This window comes from Dipodomys merriami, unplaced genomic scaffold, assembly GCF_024711535.1.
Source record: "Dipodomys merriami isolate MVZ:Mamm:240054 unplaced genomic scaffold, mDipMer1.0.p SCAF_6, whole genome shotgun sequence".
Taxonomy (NCBI): domain Eukaryota; kingdom Metazoa; phylum Chordata; class Mammalia; order Rodentia; family Heteromyidae; genus Dipodomys; species Dipodomys merriami.
Genome location: NW_027206179.1, coordinates 12132469 through 12149612, shown reverse-complemented (window position 1 = coordinate 12149612; position 17144 = coordinate 12132469). Strand labels below are relative to the sequence as shown.

At 53.7% G+C, this 17144-nt stretch overlaps 1 protein-coding gene and 1 pseudogene across 2 annotated transcripts; one reads left to right on the top strand and one right to left on the bottom strand.

Annotated features, from left to right (window-relative positions):
* Window positions 1-4506: 4506 nt before the first annotated feature.
* LOC138813479 (high mobility group protein B1-like) lies at window positions 4507-6071 on the bottom strand (annotated as a pseudogene).
* A 172-nt stretch (window positions 6072-6243) lies between these two features.
* Proz (protein Z, vitamin K dependent plasma glycoprotein) lies at window positions 6244-16447 on the top strand. 2 transcript variants are annotated; one of them, XM_070001919.1, is made up of 8 exons: window positions 6244-6325; window positions 8358-8521; window positions 9474-9498; window positions 10093-10206; window positions 10670-10801; window positions 11264-11349; window positions 14858-14975; window positions 15726-16447. In XM_070001919.1, the coding sequence occupies exons 1-8, from the start codon at window positions 6256-6258 to the stop codon at window positions 16241-16243; spliced, it is 1227 nt and encodes a 408-aa protein (XP_069858020.1). In that variant the 5' UTR covers window positions 6244-6255; the 3' UTR covers window positions 16244-16447. The 2 variants fall into 2 exon arrangements, with proteins under 2 accessions (XP_069858020.1, XP_069858021.1); XM_070001920.1 differs by lacking the exon at window positions 10093-10206.
* The last annotated feature ends 697 nt before the right edge of the window (window positions 16448-17144 follow it).

The following is a 17144-nucleotide window of genomic DNA, read 5'->3' as shown; positions in this document are numbered from 1 at the left end:
GAGCAGGACGGTGACCCCTCACATGTGGATTAGGGATGGGGTAGAGGGAGCTCCAGGTCTCTGGGATGAGGCTGTCCCAGAAGTTTCTGGAATTCCTCCAGTGACTTGCACCTCCAAGTAGGGCCCATGGTACCACCTCTCCTTTCCCTGCCCTGCTGCAACTCAACACTGCATCCATGTCCCAAGTCACACGGTTAGGGAAACCAAGCAGATTTTCAGTTAACAGAACTGGCCATCCAGATGGAGCTGCCCTGTGTTTCCCAAAAGTCCCAGTACAGTTTGCATTTTGCGCAACTTTGATAAAGCAAAGGTTAAAAGTTCTAGAACAAAACTTCCCCCAACGTTGGGAGCAGACAGAACCTTTTGTAAACAGGAGGTTTTGTAAGGTTAGGAAAAGTCAATGTGCACAAGCCCTGTTTCCTGGAACCTGTCGGGGGTCTCCCCTTGCCTGCCCTGCACAGACCCGGCCAAGCCCCGGCCTTTTGCAAGCCTGCTGTCTGCTGCCTGCTTGCTCCTAGCCCAAGTCACCCTGCTCCCAGGAGGGAAGGCTCAGCTTCCCGGCATCTGCAGAACTTTCTCTAGGCTGCAGAGTGACTCTCTGGTCCCATCCAGGCCCCAAGGTGAGCCCTGGATTCCTATTCCCAGAGATGACAGCTTGTGTGGGCCCTAAGGGAACTCTGAGAGGCTCGCAGATCAGCAGCAGCTGGGCATGCGCTGCAGGACCTTCACCCTGTGTGTCACAGGCATGCCACAGAAACGGAGGGCCATGGGGAGCCCGCATTGTGGATGGGTATGGACAGGTCTCTGCGGAGGCCTATCCAGAAAAGAGCCCACCCAGGATGTCCTGGAGGGAAGGTGGGAGGCAGGGGGCATCAACAGCAGACATTTAACCTCTCATCTGAGCAGCACATGCTTCAGCAGCAGCATATTGCTGACTAAAGCCACCAGCAACATGCCTAGGGCCTGGTCTATGAACTCGCTCCTCCAGTGACTCTGGGGAGGCTTATCTTTGTTCAGAACAACAATCCATTGGAAAGTGAGACCTTGCGGACAGAGTGCAGCAGAAGCAAAGATGGAGAAGAGAGGGGTGTGACATTTCCCCATGAGAGTGATGAGCAGACTTGCATACCACAGTCATCATGCCACAACCAGGACACTGCAACCACAACACCACAGCCAACAACAATATCGGTTGTGATATTGCAGTCATGACACCATAACCGACATACCACAGCTATGGAACTACAGCCATAATACCACAGCCAACCACAATATCAGTCATGATATTGGAATTTTTATGATACCACAACCACAGCACCACCACCATGACATCACAACCGACATGACACCACAACCAACATGATACCACAGCCATGAAACTACAGCCACAATACCACAGCCAACCACAATATCAGTCATCATATTGAAGTCGTGATACCATAACCACAGCACCACCACCATGACGCCATAACCAACATGACACCACAACTGACATGATACCACAGCCAGTGGCATCATAGGGCCGAGCCCTATGCTGCTCAGAGCCAGAAGGGAGATGACCCCTCAGTTCTTGGTCCTGGGGTGCTGAGACATTGCCTCACTCCAGGGGACAGGCAGTTTAGAAGCATGGTGACGGGTATGGAGCCCAAGACTGTGGAGAAGGACACAAATGAACAGGAGAGCTTTGCCGGAAGACAGTGGCTTTCTCCAGTTCCTTCGTGGATATGGCCATCTTTGCAGGACTTGGGATGAGTTTCTGTTCTGGAGGGTCCTGCCCCCTAAAGCCGCCAGAGTGTCACTGGTTGGCAGGTGTCATCATGACCCTCTCTGCTGACCCAGCCAAGGAAGCAGGGAATGGCCAGGACAGGCAGTGCTGAGTCCTCCTCACCTCTGAGTGCCATTCTAGGGCTCAGAGTCACTCTGTTCTCACAAAGGTGGTCCCTGTTCTTGGGGTGTTCCATCTGTAGGAAGGCCTGGCTGTGTACAGTTCCTGGATGCTCAGAATGCACCTCAACAGGACCAGGGGAGCAGTGCGAGGGGCGTGGTCTCACCAGGAGTGGTGTGGTCAGTCCAGGAGGGGTGTGGTCTTATCAAGAGGGGTGTGGTCTCACCAGGAGGGGTGTGGTCTCATCAGGAGAGGCATTGTCTCACCAGGAGGGATGTGGTCTCATCAGGAGGGGCATGGTCTCATCAAGAGGGGTGTGGTCTCACCAGGAAGGGTGTGGTCTCATCAGGTTGGGTATGGTCTCAGGAGGGGTGTGGTCTCAGGATAGGTATGGTCTCATCAGGAGAGGCGTGGTCTCTCTAGGATGGGTGTGGTCTCACTGGAAGGGGTGTGGTCTCATCAGGAGAGGTGTGGTCTGAGCAAGGGGAGTAGTCTTAGCTACATCTGACTGGACTTTGTGGCTGTCCCTGAAAATATGAGAATCCCTGGGCTCCGTTGACCCCAGGTCAGCACAGGCTGGGACACAAAGCACACAACCAAGCCTCATGTGGGCAGCAGTAGCAACTCCCACAGGAACCGGAGGATTTCATAGATAGCTAGTGGCAGATATGAATGTGCTCAAGGTCACTTTTAGGTTCTGTCAGACCTCGCCAGGGGCCCACACAGAGGAAGAGGCTGGCAGAGGGTGGCAGTGCCCCAGTGTGAGGGAGGGTGCCAGCCCTGGGATGTGTCACCAGACCAGGCCCATCCTCCTTTCCTTATTTCCTGCCTGGTCCTGGGTGGCTGAACCCCAGGGTGGAAGGGCCACCACCAGTCCCCAGGGAGGCCCTAGGAGAGGTGCCTATCCTCAGCAGATCAAGGACAAAAGTGTGGATGTACCTGGACCAGCCTGTGCCTGTCTCAGCCAGGAAGGAGGGAAGAAACATCCTCTAGGCATGTAGACATCTCCAGGCCTCCAAACAGGGAGAGTGCCTCAGGGGTCCATGTAAATCACAGACTCCAAGAGGACCTCGCCCCACGGGCTATGAGCACACAGCTGCCTGGAAGACACAGAAAGGCCAGGGCACATTGTGTAGGGCTGATGACAGAGGGGACCAAGCTGGGACACAGTGAGGTCCCAAGACGCAGACAACCAGGCCACTGGGGGAACAAACCTTGGGCTCTGCGGCCCCCATCTAGCTCTGCCAGTGCAGGGATTGGAACAGCCCAGGAGGGAAGGCCACAGAGAGGACAGCCCAGCATTGGAAGGACGAGGCGCAGCATGGCTCCAGGGTATTCAGAACTCAGGAGTCAAAGCCCCTAGCATGTGGCTTGTCTTTTCCCACAAAGGGCTGGGGGATGAGGCTCATGTTGTACTAAGGGATGGGAGGAGGGTGGTGGGCGCCACTTTTGATGTTCTGATGAGAGTTGTTCTGTGGGATTTGTTGACCAGAGGGCCTCTTGGAGGTGGCGGGTGAGAAACCTGCCACGGGAAACCACCGTAGAAGTCGTTTTATCACTGCTATAATCTGAATGTCCATGTCCCACTGTTTTTCATATTCTGAAATGTTGACTACACCTCATACCGAGGCCTGGAGCCTCTACCTCTCTTCCTGGGGGGGACACCGCCGGGCAGCACTGTCCATGAACCGCAGCCCCACACCAAACCCTGACCCTGTTGGTGCCTCTCCTTTGATTTCCGGCCCCTACCACTGTGAGCCGGGCGCCTCTGCTGCCTGGAAGGCACCCAGTCTGCAGATGTTGTCCTGGGGCTGCCGGCACACAGCGGAGCCTGTGAATGACTCTCAGTCAGATGCACCTGGCCCTAGCCTAGTTGCCTATTTTTTAAGCAGGTCTTAAAATTATTTAGTGATTTTTAAAAACTAGTACCTCACACTTGCCTGACTTGTTTACTCAGCTGATGCTCTATCACTTGAGCCTGGTCTCCCACACAGCTTTTTGCTGGTTGTTTTGGAGATAGCTGGCTTTGGGCTAGCTGGGCTAGCTCTGAACCAGATCTGAGCCTCCCAAACAGCTAGGATTACAAGCAGTCTAGCAAAATGTTCTGAAAAGTGTAAATTTCTGCATGGAATTGTCTTGAAGAGCACATTTTTCAAGCCTTTTCATAACAGGTGGCACAAAGATTGTTCTTTTTTTTTCACTAATAAAAAAATTGTATTTACTTAGAAGCATTCAGAATGTCCACAAAACAGCTGCAACTTTTTTTTTTGCAATTACAGAGTGGTATTCAGTTAACAGAACAATTCTTTCATATAAGCTGTGTCAGACAACTGAAGATTAAAAACTACCATCCCCATATATAACTAATTTGTGCTGTGCACCAACAAGAACCTGCTTTAAATTTCCATGCCAATTTACATCCCTCATACTGTATCAGGCAAGGTTAGTGGCTATTGAAAATACCACCAGGACAGGGCTATCTAAAGATACATTCGGTAGTGTGTTAACTATACAAAAAAAAGAGACACTGTGCAGTTTAGAAAGAAATCTTACACAGCCTTACATTTCAATTTTTTTCTTTAAAAGGAGTGAATTGTGCACAGGGGGGTTAAATGCTTTATAGACAGGAAAAAAACTGTGCTAGAACCAACTTATTCATCATCATCCTCTTCATCTTCATTCTCATCCTCTTCATCTTCCTCTTCTTCGTCCTACTCATCTTCCTCCTCTTTCTTCTTCTTCTTGCTCTTTTCAGCCTTCACAACTCCTTTTCTTTGCTGCCTCAGGCTTTCCTTTAGCTCGGTAGGCAGCAATATCCTTTTCATACTTTTCCTTCCACTTCGCGGCTTCTTTTCATGAGGCTGCTTGTCATCTGCAGCAGTGTGGTTTCACGTCTATCCCAGTTTTTTTGCAACATCACCAATAGACAGGACAGGATGTTCCCCTTTGATTTTAGGGCGATATTCAGAACAGAACAAGAAGGCCGAAGGAGGCCTTTTGGGTGCATTGGGATCCTTGAACTTCTTTTTTGTTTCCCCTTTAGGAGGGATGTAGGTTTTCAGTTCTTTTTCATAACGGGCCTTGTCTGTCTTGGCCATATCTTCAAATTTCCCTTTCTCTTTAGCAGACATAGTCTTCCACCTCTCTGAACACTTCTTAGAAAAGTCTGAGAAGGAGCTGGGAAGGTGGCTCAGTGGTAGAGATCTTGCCTTGCATGCCTGAGGCCCTGGGTTTGATTCCTCAGCACCACATAAGCAAAAAGAAAAAAGCTGGAAGTGGCGCTGTGGCTCAAGTGGTACAGCGCTAGCCTTGAGCTGAAGAGCTGAAGGTCAGCGCCCAGGCCCAGAGTTCAGGCCCCACGACCGGACCCCCCCCCCAAAAAAAAAAAAAAGAAAGAAAGAAAAGTTTGAGAAGTTGACAGAAGCCTTTTTTTTTTTTTTTTTTGTCGGTCGTGGAGCTTGAACTCTGGGCCTGGGCATTGTCTCTGTGCTCTTCAGCTCAAGGCGAGCGCTCTACCTCTTGAGCCAAAGTGCCACTTCCAGTTTTCTAGTGGTTTATTGGAGATCAGAGTCTCACGGACTTTTCTGCCTGGGCTGGCTTTGAACCATGATCCTCAGCTCTCAGCCTCCTGAGTAGCTAGGATGACAGGTGTGAGTCACTGGTGCCCAGCCCAGGTGCTTCTTCTTGTGCTCCTCCTGGCAAGTTTGCACAAAGAATGCATATGATGACATTTTGCCTCTTGGCTTCTTAGGATCTCCTTTGCCCATGTTTAGTTTTTCCTCCGCGAGGCACAGAGTCGCTCAGTGCCTGTCCGGCTCTCGCTTGCCCCTGCGTTGTCTCTATGGAGCTCAATGTACTGCAATGGCCATGAGAGTGGGAGCCAGCACAAAGATTGTTCTTAATCCTATACAATTAAGTTCCAGGTGTTAGATGATTTTGGCTTACCCACTGAAAATTAACTGTTTTTGTTTTTGTTTTCCTTCCTTCCCCTTGGCAGCACTGGGGTTTGAACTCAGGGCCTCATGCTCACTCACCAAGCAGGCACTCTATACGAACCACTCCTCCAGCCATGGATTTTCCCTTCACCATAGTTTGTAGGTGTTCACCGGCTTCCCTGTCACTCGGAGGCTGCTGGCCTTGCTGTCTTTTTACCTAAATGAGATCTTCTGCTTCGGTGAGTATTCAGTTTTGCCTTTCTGGGCATCACTGGCACACGCTCCCCGCTCAGGCTGCTGGCGGGCAAAGGCTGGGGGTCGCTCTGCACAGCCCTTGGGGTATTCTGGAGCCTGCTGGCCAGGCCCCTCCCCAGGGCCCTGGACTTTGCTGTTTGCAGACCTTGTCCTGCCCGCCCTGCCAGACCCTGCGTTAGCATGGCCGGCCGCGTCCTGCTGCTCTGGGGGCTCCTGCTCCTCCTCGTCCTCCCCCAGGTGCGGCTGTCAGGTAGGCGACGCTCTCTGGTCTGTCCCTTGCCCTTTCCAGCACAGCCACGAAGCTTCCTCGGGAGGGTGACCCCAGGGGCCCCGGCAGAGTGGGGTGGCTCAGGTCAAACCAGCAAGGACTCAGGAACAATTTGCTCAAAGACGGCTGGGGACATGGACTCCCCGGCCTCCAGCAGGGGGCCTGTGGCCACAGTCTACCCAGACCCTGGCCTACAGCCTTTCTTGGAAACAGGGTCCTGGCAGAGGCCACTAGCAGGACAAGGTTGTCCTGCTGGAGGCCCGGTGCCGACAGAGACACAAGAAAGGCTGTGGAGGAAGAGGTGGGCCTTAGAACTCTGTGGCCTTAAGCCCAGGGATGTGGAGGCCCTGCAGTTGGTATGCATAATACCTGACCTACCCACGGGCTCCAGAACCATGCGTTCTCTCATCACCATGCCCTTGGAGCACACTCCATCCAAGCAGGAACTGAAGCAAACATCACCAATGACAGAATGAGGACCAATGAGGCCAGCAACAATTTACACAGACAATGAAGTCAGATGGGTAGGTAGGTAGATAGATAGACAGACAGACAGATAGATAGATAGATAGATGTATCCTTCATTGTGCCATAGGCACAACTTCTCCCAGGTTGGGCTACTTTTAGCCAAAAAAGTTAAGGGATGAGCCAGGCGCCAGTGGCTCATGCCTGTCATCCTAACTACTCAGGAGGCTGAGATCTGAGGATCGTGGTTCAAAACCAGCTCAGACAGGAAAATCTGTAGGCTCTAATCTCCAATTAACCACCAGAAAACCAGAATTGGTGCTGTGGCTCAAGTGGTAGAGCATTCTCCTTGAGCTGAAAAGCTCGAGGACAGCGCCCAGGCCCACAGTTCAAGCCCCACGACCAGCAAAAAAAGCTAAGGGATGGTGAAGAAGTGGAGGAAGGTGCTTCTCCTTCACATATAAAACCATGAAGCTGCATGTGCCAGAAATGGTGTATCACCCACCAGAGTGGTGCTTGGAGCTTCAGCCACCACACCAGGCAGCAGCATGGAGGGAGGGACAAAAAAACGGAACTGGGGGCTGCACCCAGTGTTTTCAAGAAGGCTCTAAAAGCTCTCAGGGGTGACCCCCAGCCCTGCTGTTTATGTCTCCTGGCCAGCGCTTGGGCCTCCACCCCTGCCCCCTGCCTTACAGAAGTCTGGAAAATGGTCTTTGCTTTGGGTAGCTGTGAACTCAGGGGTCTGTAGAAGGGCTGCCCGGGGTCAGCAGAGTGGACCTTGGTGCCACACTTCCGTCTCCACCCATGACACCAGCTCCCAGGCTCCCTGCCCTCTCTCTGTCATTTAGAATGTTCTCCATGTCTGCCCTGCATGTGATCCCAAGGAGGCCACAGTGCTGGGCCCCACTGGCCTGTGGATGGGGAGGCCTAGCCTATGTCCAGGCCTGTGGCTGCCAGGGTCAGGATCTATTTATTGCACCTTCTCCTCTCTGACTGAAATGGTTCCCGTTTTCCACTTTCTGCCCTGGCTGTGATTCTTCCCTTTGGTGGGGAGGCGGCTCAGCATCTACACCTGTGGCACAGGTGGACTTTCACACGTCTTGCTCCTCCCAGGCCCGCACTACACTGACAGCCACAGCCTCTCCCAGCAGCAGATACGGGGAGAGGGGTGGTACTTGGATTTGAACTTGATTTACACTTGCCAGGCAGGTGTTCTACCACTTGAGCCATTCCCTCAACCCTTTTTGCTTCAGTTGTTTCTTGGGTAGGCTTTTTGCCGGGCCCTGGCCTGATCATGACCCTGTTTTGTACACCCCTAGAATGACAGGCCCACCCAACACACCCACAGGGCCCTGCTTCTCTACTGGTAAAATGTCCATCTGCAGAACAGTGTCCCCGTGGCTGGGGTCAGGCACATCGCAGGGATGCCTGTGCTGTCTCAGTCCTGTGGAGCCCAGGCAGCAGGGGTGGGGCACGCAGCTAGCTGATGCCCCATCCTCTCCTGCAGTGTTTCTCTCAGCACCCCCTGATGCCTCGCCCTCTCCTGCAGTGTTTCTCTCAGCCCCGAGAGCCAGTGCAGTTCTCCGGAGATGGAGGCGTGCTGGCTCCTACCTCCTGGAAGAGCTCCTCCAGGGGGACCTGGAAAGGGAGTGCTACGAGGAGATCTGCGTCTACGAGGAGAGCAGGGAAGTGTTTGAGGACGATGTGCTCACAGTACGTACACCTGCTCAGGGCAGAGCACGCTCACCCCTTAGGGCTGGGCCCCTCCCCAGGCACAGCTGAGTTCGGCCCCCGGCCTGGCCTCCGCTCACGACCACACTCACGACCACACTCACGACCACGCTCACGCCCCCCAGCCTGGCCACCACTCATCACCATACTCGCGACCACGCTCACCCCCCAGCCTGGCCTCGCTCACAACCACGCTCATGACCACCCTTAGTGGCCCTGGCTCAGGTGCCCTTCCAAGGAGCTGCATCCTGGTGCAGGTGCTGGGGCTGGTGGGTACCTGATCCTGCAGTGGAGGAAACACAGGGAAACTCAGCCCACCCCAGCAGCCAGGGAGGGTCCCCACTCCAGACGAGGCAGATGACCCTGTCCATCTCAGGACCCTGGGACTTGTGACTCCATTGTTCCAAATCACATACACATACACACATGCACACACGTACACACTCCATCCCTCCCTCTCTGTCCCCCACTCACCCTTCCCCGCCCCCTCAGCTCTCTCCCACACATGCCCCTCCCTGCCAATGTCCCGTGTCCTCCTGCAGTTGCAAAGAGAAAGGGTGGTATGTGTTCTCCAGTGTGCTCTGTGCTGCCCTGTGCTTTGGAGGCAGGCCTGGGGAGAGAGCTGTCAGGAGGCGAGGCGGTGGGGCTGTGTTCCTGCATCCCCACAGTGGGGTTCCTGCGTCCCCCATGCCCCTCCATGAGGTTTCTGTGCCCCCCTCAGTGGGAGGTGCTAGGCGTATGTGGATAGATTGGTTTCCTGGAGTTGGCAAATGTAGGTTCCCTATAACTAAGGACCTGCTAACTAAAGAACTACACGTCCTCCTCTCTACCAGCATGTCCTTCTGGGTGAACAACCCATCTTTCCTTGATGTTCAAGCCCATCCACAAGGCATGTGCCTGTGCTAGTGACTATTTTTATGTTTCTTGTTCACAGGAGGAATTCTGGAGGCAGTACAGGGGTGAGTGGCTCTCTCCCTTGGGTGTGCTTTTCTCTGTTACCTCCTGGGGTGGGTGAGGCTGGAAGAGCCCTGCTGGGCCCCTGGACCTGGCCTTCCAGGCCTTCAGCTCCCGGGAGCCAGCATTCGGCCCCACCCCAGGGATGTGTCAGAGAGCCCTGCGGACTGCCAACAGGCATCAGAGGAAGCCCCATGGTTCCTTCTTGCCGAGAGTGTGTCAGGCGTGGGAGGGGCAGCTAGTGCTCACGTGTGGGCTCCCAGAAGGCTCAGACTTGGGAGACCTTTGATCTGACCCAGATGCATGTAGCCTGAGGCCTGCTCAGCAGGCACAGAACTAGGGGACTTGGGGCTGGGGTAGGGCTGGGGGAAGGGGGAGCCAGGGACCTTCCTTAAAATGAGTTGGGAAGAGCTGCAGACACCCCACGCATGCAGGCAGGCAGAGCAGCACACCCAAAGGAGGGAGCGGGCTGAGCAGGCAGGTGAGGTGGTGAGGAAGGGAGGCAGCTGCGGACACCAGTGGGGGCAGGAGGCACTGGAGGCCAGCTCTGCATTGACAACAGAGGTGGCACTGCAGGCTCAGAGCTCCTGTCCCCATAGGCGGCTTTCCATGCAGCTCCCAGCCGTGCTTCAACAACGGGTCATGCCAGGACCACATCCGCGCCTACACCTGTACCTGCTCCCCTGGCTATGAGGGCAAGAACTGCGAGATGGGTGAGGCTGCCCCGCCCCAGCGGTGCCCGCTGCCTCCCAGGCACCAGGTGGCCCTGGGAGCCTACCTGATACACTAAGGGAAGCCCTCCCACTATACTCAGCATTTCCCTGGGCATTGGCCATGTCTGTGGCCAGCCATCCTGACCCAGAGAGACCTCACAAATTCTTTGTGGCATGCAGTCCCCCTCTCCCTGTCCCCAAATCTACCCATGCCCCATCCACAAGCTGGAGAGCACACAGCTGTGTGTCCTCGTGGGACCAGCTCATGGGAAAGCTAGCCTGCCCAGACCTAGACACACCACCACACTGATGGAAACACAACCAGGAGGGCAAGCGCAAGTGCCACGGTGTCTTCAAGAGGTGCCTAAGTGCATACTGCTGGTGTGAGAGCCCGGCACCCGGACAAGGAGCCAGGCCCACGCACAAGGGGATAGCATTCCTGCTTCACCCTTTTCCTTTTCAGCTACAAACGAATGCCACCCCGAGAGGACGGACGCGTGCCAGCACTTCTGCCACCCAGGACAGGTGTCCTACATGTGCAGCTGTGCACGGGGCCACCGGCTGGGCCCAGACCACAAGGCCTGCCTCCCCATGAGTGAGTCCTCACGTGGGCCACCACACCCTCCTCCCCTCACAGCAATGGCTCAAGCTCTGTCCTCCCAGCCAGAGTGGCACTGCCCTGTGCCCCAACACCTGCACCGCAGGGGAGCCAAGGGGAGAGGGAGAGGGGCGGGCTTCATGCTGCACACACGCCGATGGCCTCTCATTCAGATGAGGCTGTCCTGCACATGGACGTGTGTGTGCCTGCAGACAAGCCGTGTGTGTCTGTGGACAAGCTGTGTGTGCCCATGGACAAGCCGTGTGTGCCCGTGGACAAGCCATGTGTGCCCGTGGACAAGCCGTGTGTGCCTGTGGACAACTTGTGTGTGCCTATGGACAAGCTGTGTGTGCCTGTGGGCAAGCAGTGTGTGCTTGTGGATCACCTATGTGTGCCCATGGGTCACCTGTGTGTGCTTGGGAGACACTGACTTCCTTCCTCTTGCCTCCACACGTGAAGACCCATGTGCATGTGGGGTCCCGTATCCTGGACATGCCACCCCGGCAGGCGGAAGCTGGCCAAGTCCTCCCAGCTTCCCTTGGCAGGTAAGAAACGTGACCTCCTCTTACCTGTCATTCCTGTCTTCTTCACAAAGGCTCTGGCTAAGGGTTGGGTGTAGCACAGCACAGACGGCTTGCCTAGGATGCATAAGCCAGATTCATTCCCCAGCACTGCAAAGAAGGTAAAAAGAGGTGATGACAAGCCATTCTGATGTGGCAAGCTCCTTACCCATCTGCGCCTCACATCCTGCCTTCCCGATGCTGAGCCTGCAGTCCCAGGGTCTGCAGCATCCGGTTCACTAGAAGTTGGGTGTTTCCAGCCGGCAGGCCACCTCCCTGGGAAACCTGAGCATCTGGGTGCCTGCTTATGGGCCAAGCTGTGGCCCCTCTGCCGTAGGGGACAGGGAGCCTGCCCCAGGCACAGTCCCTCTCAGCTCTTGGTTTTAAATTTTTTTAAGTAGTTGTACAAATGGGTTCCCATTCAACAAATCAGTTTATGAGTGCAGTGCCTCTTGGTTGAAGTTACCCCCTCCATCTCCCCCACTTCCCTTCCCACTGCCCCTCAACCTGCCCAGTTCCATTGAGCTCTGTGGTTTTGCTCCCTACATTTCTCATTTTGCATTCATTCTGTTATTTTTCCCCCCCTTGGCTGATTCAGGAAGTTAAATGTTCTACTGTTTCATAGTGTTAACACACACACACATAACACACACAAACACACACACACACCCCTTCCAGAACAGGGTTTGAAATCAGGGCTTTGCACTTGCTTGGCTTGCCTGCTTGGCTGGTGCTCTACCACTTGAGTCATGCCTCTTGCTGGTTAACTGGAGATGGAGTCTGGTGGACTCTTCAACCTGGGCTGGCCTCAACCGGCAATCCTCTAGACCTCAGCCTTCTGTGAGCTGCAGCTCCTGACACATATGGTTGCTCTTGACACAGAAGTAGAAAACCTGACGAAGCACGCAGGGCTTCCTCTCCTTCCCCTCCCACAAAGTGCCACTGGGGCCAGGAATTAATTGTTTTCCTGCCTCATTTAGAACTCCATGGAATAGGCCTCGCTTTCTGACTTTCTGGAATTTTCCCTCTTGCTTGCCTCTAGAGCTTCTAAGGCAGGGCCTTCCCTCTACTTCAGAGCAGCCTGGTCTGATACCAATGGGACACTCACCACAGAAGCAATTTCAGCTCTCTTAGTAGCCACATTCACATGAGTAAAAGTGAAGTCAATTTTAACAGTCTATCTTAATATAATCCATTGAAATGTTATTTTTGAAATTGTCTATTTACATTTCTTCATACTGAATCTTCAAAAATCTACAGAACAGGGCTGAGAAGGTGGTTCGGTGGTAGAGTGCTTGCCTAGCATTCATGAAGCCCTGGGTTCGATTCCTCAGAACTATATATACAGAAAAAGCTGGAAGTGGTGTTGTGACTCAAAAAGCAGAGTGCTAGCCTTGAGCCAAAGAAGCTCAGGGACAGTGTCCAGGCCCTGAATTCAAATCCCAGGAATAGAAAAAAAATCTACAGAACGCGGCTCCGGGGCCCGTCAGTAAGCGTGGAAGGCCATCCTGAGGGAAGGACAGTAGGGAATGCGGCTCCAGGGCTTTCAGTAAGTGTGGTAGTACATCCCTTGGGCAGTGTGTATGTGTGTGTGACCTGAGTCCGATAAGGCAGTGTGCTGGGCAACATCACTGCAGCGGTGGGGGAGGGCAGGGGAGAGGACAGAGCTGAGCCCTGGGCCTGGCAGAGCTGAAATGCCAACTTAAGAGCAAATTAGTTAGATGGAGCAATAGAAAGGGAAGGACAAAGCTGGACAGCTAGTTGTCAGCTTGATGACCTTGTGTCTCTGCTGTTCCTCTGTAAGCTTCAAAGAACCTTTATTCATGGCCCATTGTCTGCCACTGTCTACCCATTGGTGTGCCAGACTCCAGCCTGGGATCTCCCAGAGTAAGGCGGGCAGGTGGAGGGGAGCTCTGAGCCTGCAGGGTGGTGGTGCCTAGCTGTGCCAACACACATGGCCTACACATTGCCATCCTCCTCAGCTTGTTTGCACACAGCTGGCGCTCTATCACCTTGAGCCATGCCTCCAGTTGGCTTTGTGCTGGTTCCTTGGTGGTGGAGTACTGTGGACTTTTCTGCCCACGCTGGTTTCAAATCAAGATTCTCCAGGTCTCAGCCTCCTGAGTAGCTAGGATTCCAGGCGTGAGCCAGCATGTGCACTGTGCGCTGCATCTCATGACAATTTTGTGTTCAGTGGGACATAGTGAATCACACACAGGCCAGCACAGTTTGTCAGCATGTTATGGGCATGCTGTTTCTAGGCCTCGTTGGTAGGACAAGAACCGTGCCCAGGTGGATATTGAGCATTCCTGCCAGAGGCAGGGCTGCCGCACGCTCTGCCCAGAGCCCTGTCAGATCTGTGCCCACTAGCAGCACACTGGAGCACCCGCTTCCTCCTTTCCAGTCCTCCATGGTTCTTCGTGGCCTTCGGCAGCCCCCATCCACATATACACGCCTGTCATACATACATGCCCGTCATACATACATGCCCATCACACATACTCCCCTGTCCATACATACACACACACACCCGTCACAGCCGCTGACACCTGCAGCCCCAGGTCCCATCAGCCCTGGGTTCCATTCTGTGACTCAGCATCGGGGCGCTCCACTACTCCATCTCAAAAAGCCTGTTGGGCTCTGCCCAGATACCTGTCCTGCCATGAGCCACCTCGACACTGGGCAGGTAGCAAGGCACCCACCTGCCCAGAGCCACATGGAGTCCAGGTAGTGGCCCAAACACCTGTGCTGTCTCAAGGCAGCTCCTGAGGTGCCTGGCCATGTCCGTGGTCCCGAAACCAGAGATACATAACATTTGTCTTATCTCCCTCCTTCATGAGGGCATCTGCCAGAACTCTGCCTGGCCCAGAGGGTAGGCACATGCCAGTCAGTGCCAGAGGCCATCGCTGTGGCATGCACAGTGTACATGCTCTGTTGTGCTTTTTTTTTTTGGGGGGGGGGGTCCGGTTGTGGGGCCTGAACTCTGGGCCTGGGCGCTGTCCCTCAGCTCTTCAGCTCAAGGCTAGCGCTCTACCACTTGAGCCACAGCGCCACTTCCGGCTTTTTTCTTTTTGCTTATGTGGTGCTGAGAAATCGAACCCAGGGCCTCAGGCATGCAAGGTAAGCGCTCTATCATTGAGCCACCTTCCCAGCCCGCACGCTCTGGTTCTTATGGAACAGATCGCTAGTCATTAGCTTTACTGCCCCCTGAATCCTGCAAATAGCTGCTCATGTCCAGTCCTGGAGCTTGAACTCAGGGCCTGGGCACTGTCTCTTAGCTTCTTTTGCTCAAAGCTAGTGCTCTACTACGAGCCACAGTGCCACTTCTTTTTTTTTTTTTTTTAAAGTTTACTGGAGATAATAGTCTTATTCCTACCTGGGCTGGCTTCAAACAATGATCCTCACATTTTATCCTGCTGGGTAGCTTAGATTACAGGTATGAGCCACCAACACCTGGCTGGGTTGCTATTAATTGTCTGTCTGGTTTTTGAAGGTCAAGTTAACAAATTACAAAGGGCAAGACTTCTGTGGTGGTGTTCTCATACAGGAAGATTTTGTGCTGACAACCGCTAAGTGTTCTCTGCAACACAGAAATATTAGTGTGAAAGTGGGTAAGTACTTTTTCATCAATTTTTATTAAATTCATTTTCATTAAAAAATTATTTCAGGAGCTGGGAACCTTGCTTAGTGGTAGAGTGCTTGCCTAGCATGCACAAAACCCTGGGTTTGATTCCTCAGTACCACATAAACAGAAAAAACCGTAAGTGGCACTGTAGCTCAAGTGATAAAGTGCCAGCCTTGAGCAAAAGCAGCTCAGTAACAGCACCCAGGCCCTGAGTTCAAGCCCCATGTGTGACCAAAAACAAAATATTTTATTAAATGATCCTATTTAAGAATAAAAAAAAATAAATCAGAGATTCAGCTCTGACACTGAGGTATAGCAGTGGTAAGACAGATGTCTGGCTGAGATTTGGGACCGAATTCCACCATGAGCTCAGAGCATGGCCCTGGCCTCATCTCCAGGCTTGTCTGTACCTGCAAAACTTTTCTTGTCAGAGGTTGCAAGATTTCATAGCTTGCTAACCTGTTCTATAATGAATCTGAAAAATCTTTAAATACATATATTTTCACCCTCTATTCTCACTTTTGAGTCAGCAAACTAACTTGAAACACTTCCCGACAACCAGTTCTCAACGATTACTGTCTCCCTGGCCATTTCTCAAAACCCAGTGTTCCAAATCATGCACTCTTGACTTCCAGACAGGGTAAGGGAGGCTTGGGAAGTGCTGGGATGGTTCTTATCATGATCTGCCTTCAACTCCCGCCAACACGGAAGGCCGAGTGTCTGCCCACGATTGTAGGTTGTGACCCAAGCAAGGAGCCACAGGCGATCAGAATCAAGCGTGCTCACGTACACCTGTGGTACGAGGAGGAGTCAGGGCAGAATGATGTCTCCTTGCTGGAGCTTGAGCAGCCGGTGCCATGCCCAGCCTTGGGGCGCCCCGTCTGCATACCTGAGAGAGACTTTGCTGAGCGGGTCCTCATCCCGGGGACACAGGGCCTTCTCAGTGGCTGGATCCTCAATGGCACTGACCCAGGCACTGTGCCAGCTGGACTGCCAGTCACACATGTGGATGGGGAGGAGTGTGAGCAGGCCCTGAATGTGACTGTCACCATGCGGACCAGCTGCGAGCGGGGCGAAGTGACGCCGGGGCAGTGGCTGGAGGGAAGCACCGTCACCAGAGAGCACCAGGGCACCTGGTTTCTCACGGGGATCCTGGGCTCATCCCCAGCACCACCACTGGCCGGGCAGGCACACAGGTTCCTGCTCACTACCATCCCCCGGTACTCATTGTGGTTTACACAGACGATGAAGTAATGGAGACTCGGCCAGCCAGAAAGGACCCAACATGAGGTGGGAGTTCAAACTTCAGCTGCAACCATGAGGAGAGAGACTGACAGGGTGGCTGTCAGGAGTTGGGGCTTGTCCAGGCTCTCACGCCTATGCCACTTGGAACTGTTTATCTAAACATGGCTCTTAGGGGGAGAAATGAGATACAATAAACAAATCTGTTGGTCATAAGCCAGCCCAGTTTCTGAAATTTGCTTTTCAAGTCTAAGCTGCATGCTCATAAATGCACTGCAGGCCAGCAGTGTCTCAGCTGGAAGCTATCCACTAGGCTCTCTGCGGCCCTCTGAGCTGAGCTGCTGCTCTCCCAGGGGCCTGCAAAGGGACATGGGGAGGTGGCCTCCCGACCCTTCCTAGGCCTTTAAGAGAGCCCCCAACTGCAACACGGGGCACAGGCCCACACCCAAATGCCCACCGGGCACAGACTTGTGAGCAAAGCAAGGAGAACAGCACTGCAAGCCAGCGACGTTTCCACAGCCGGACACTGATGCAGGCACTGATGGAGGCCCATGCAGGGTGAGGACACTGACCGAGACTTCATCTCCCATGGGGCGAGCTCTGCACTCTGCCACTGTTCAGGACAGGGTCTGCTTTCTCCACCATGAGGGACAAGCAGTTAACATTTCCTCAGCAGAAAACACGCACACTCCAAGCCACTGGTGCTGCAGGCGACTCCTATGAAAGCCCTGCAAGCAGCACTATCCCCAGTTCAGGGCTTCGAAGGGTGCAGTTGTACTGTGAGGTTCAGACCCAACAGGACAGCAGCCTTGTTCAAGGGGAGTGACAGCACCCGAGCCTTGGAAGGGAGCATCCCCATGCAAGACCTGGCCTCAGGCTTCCAGCCTCCAGAACTGTGAGGAATCCATCCGTT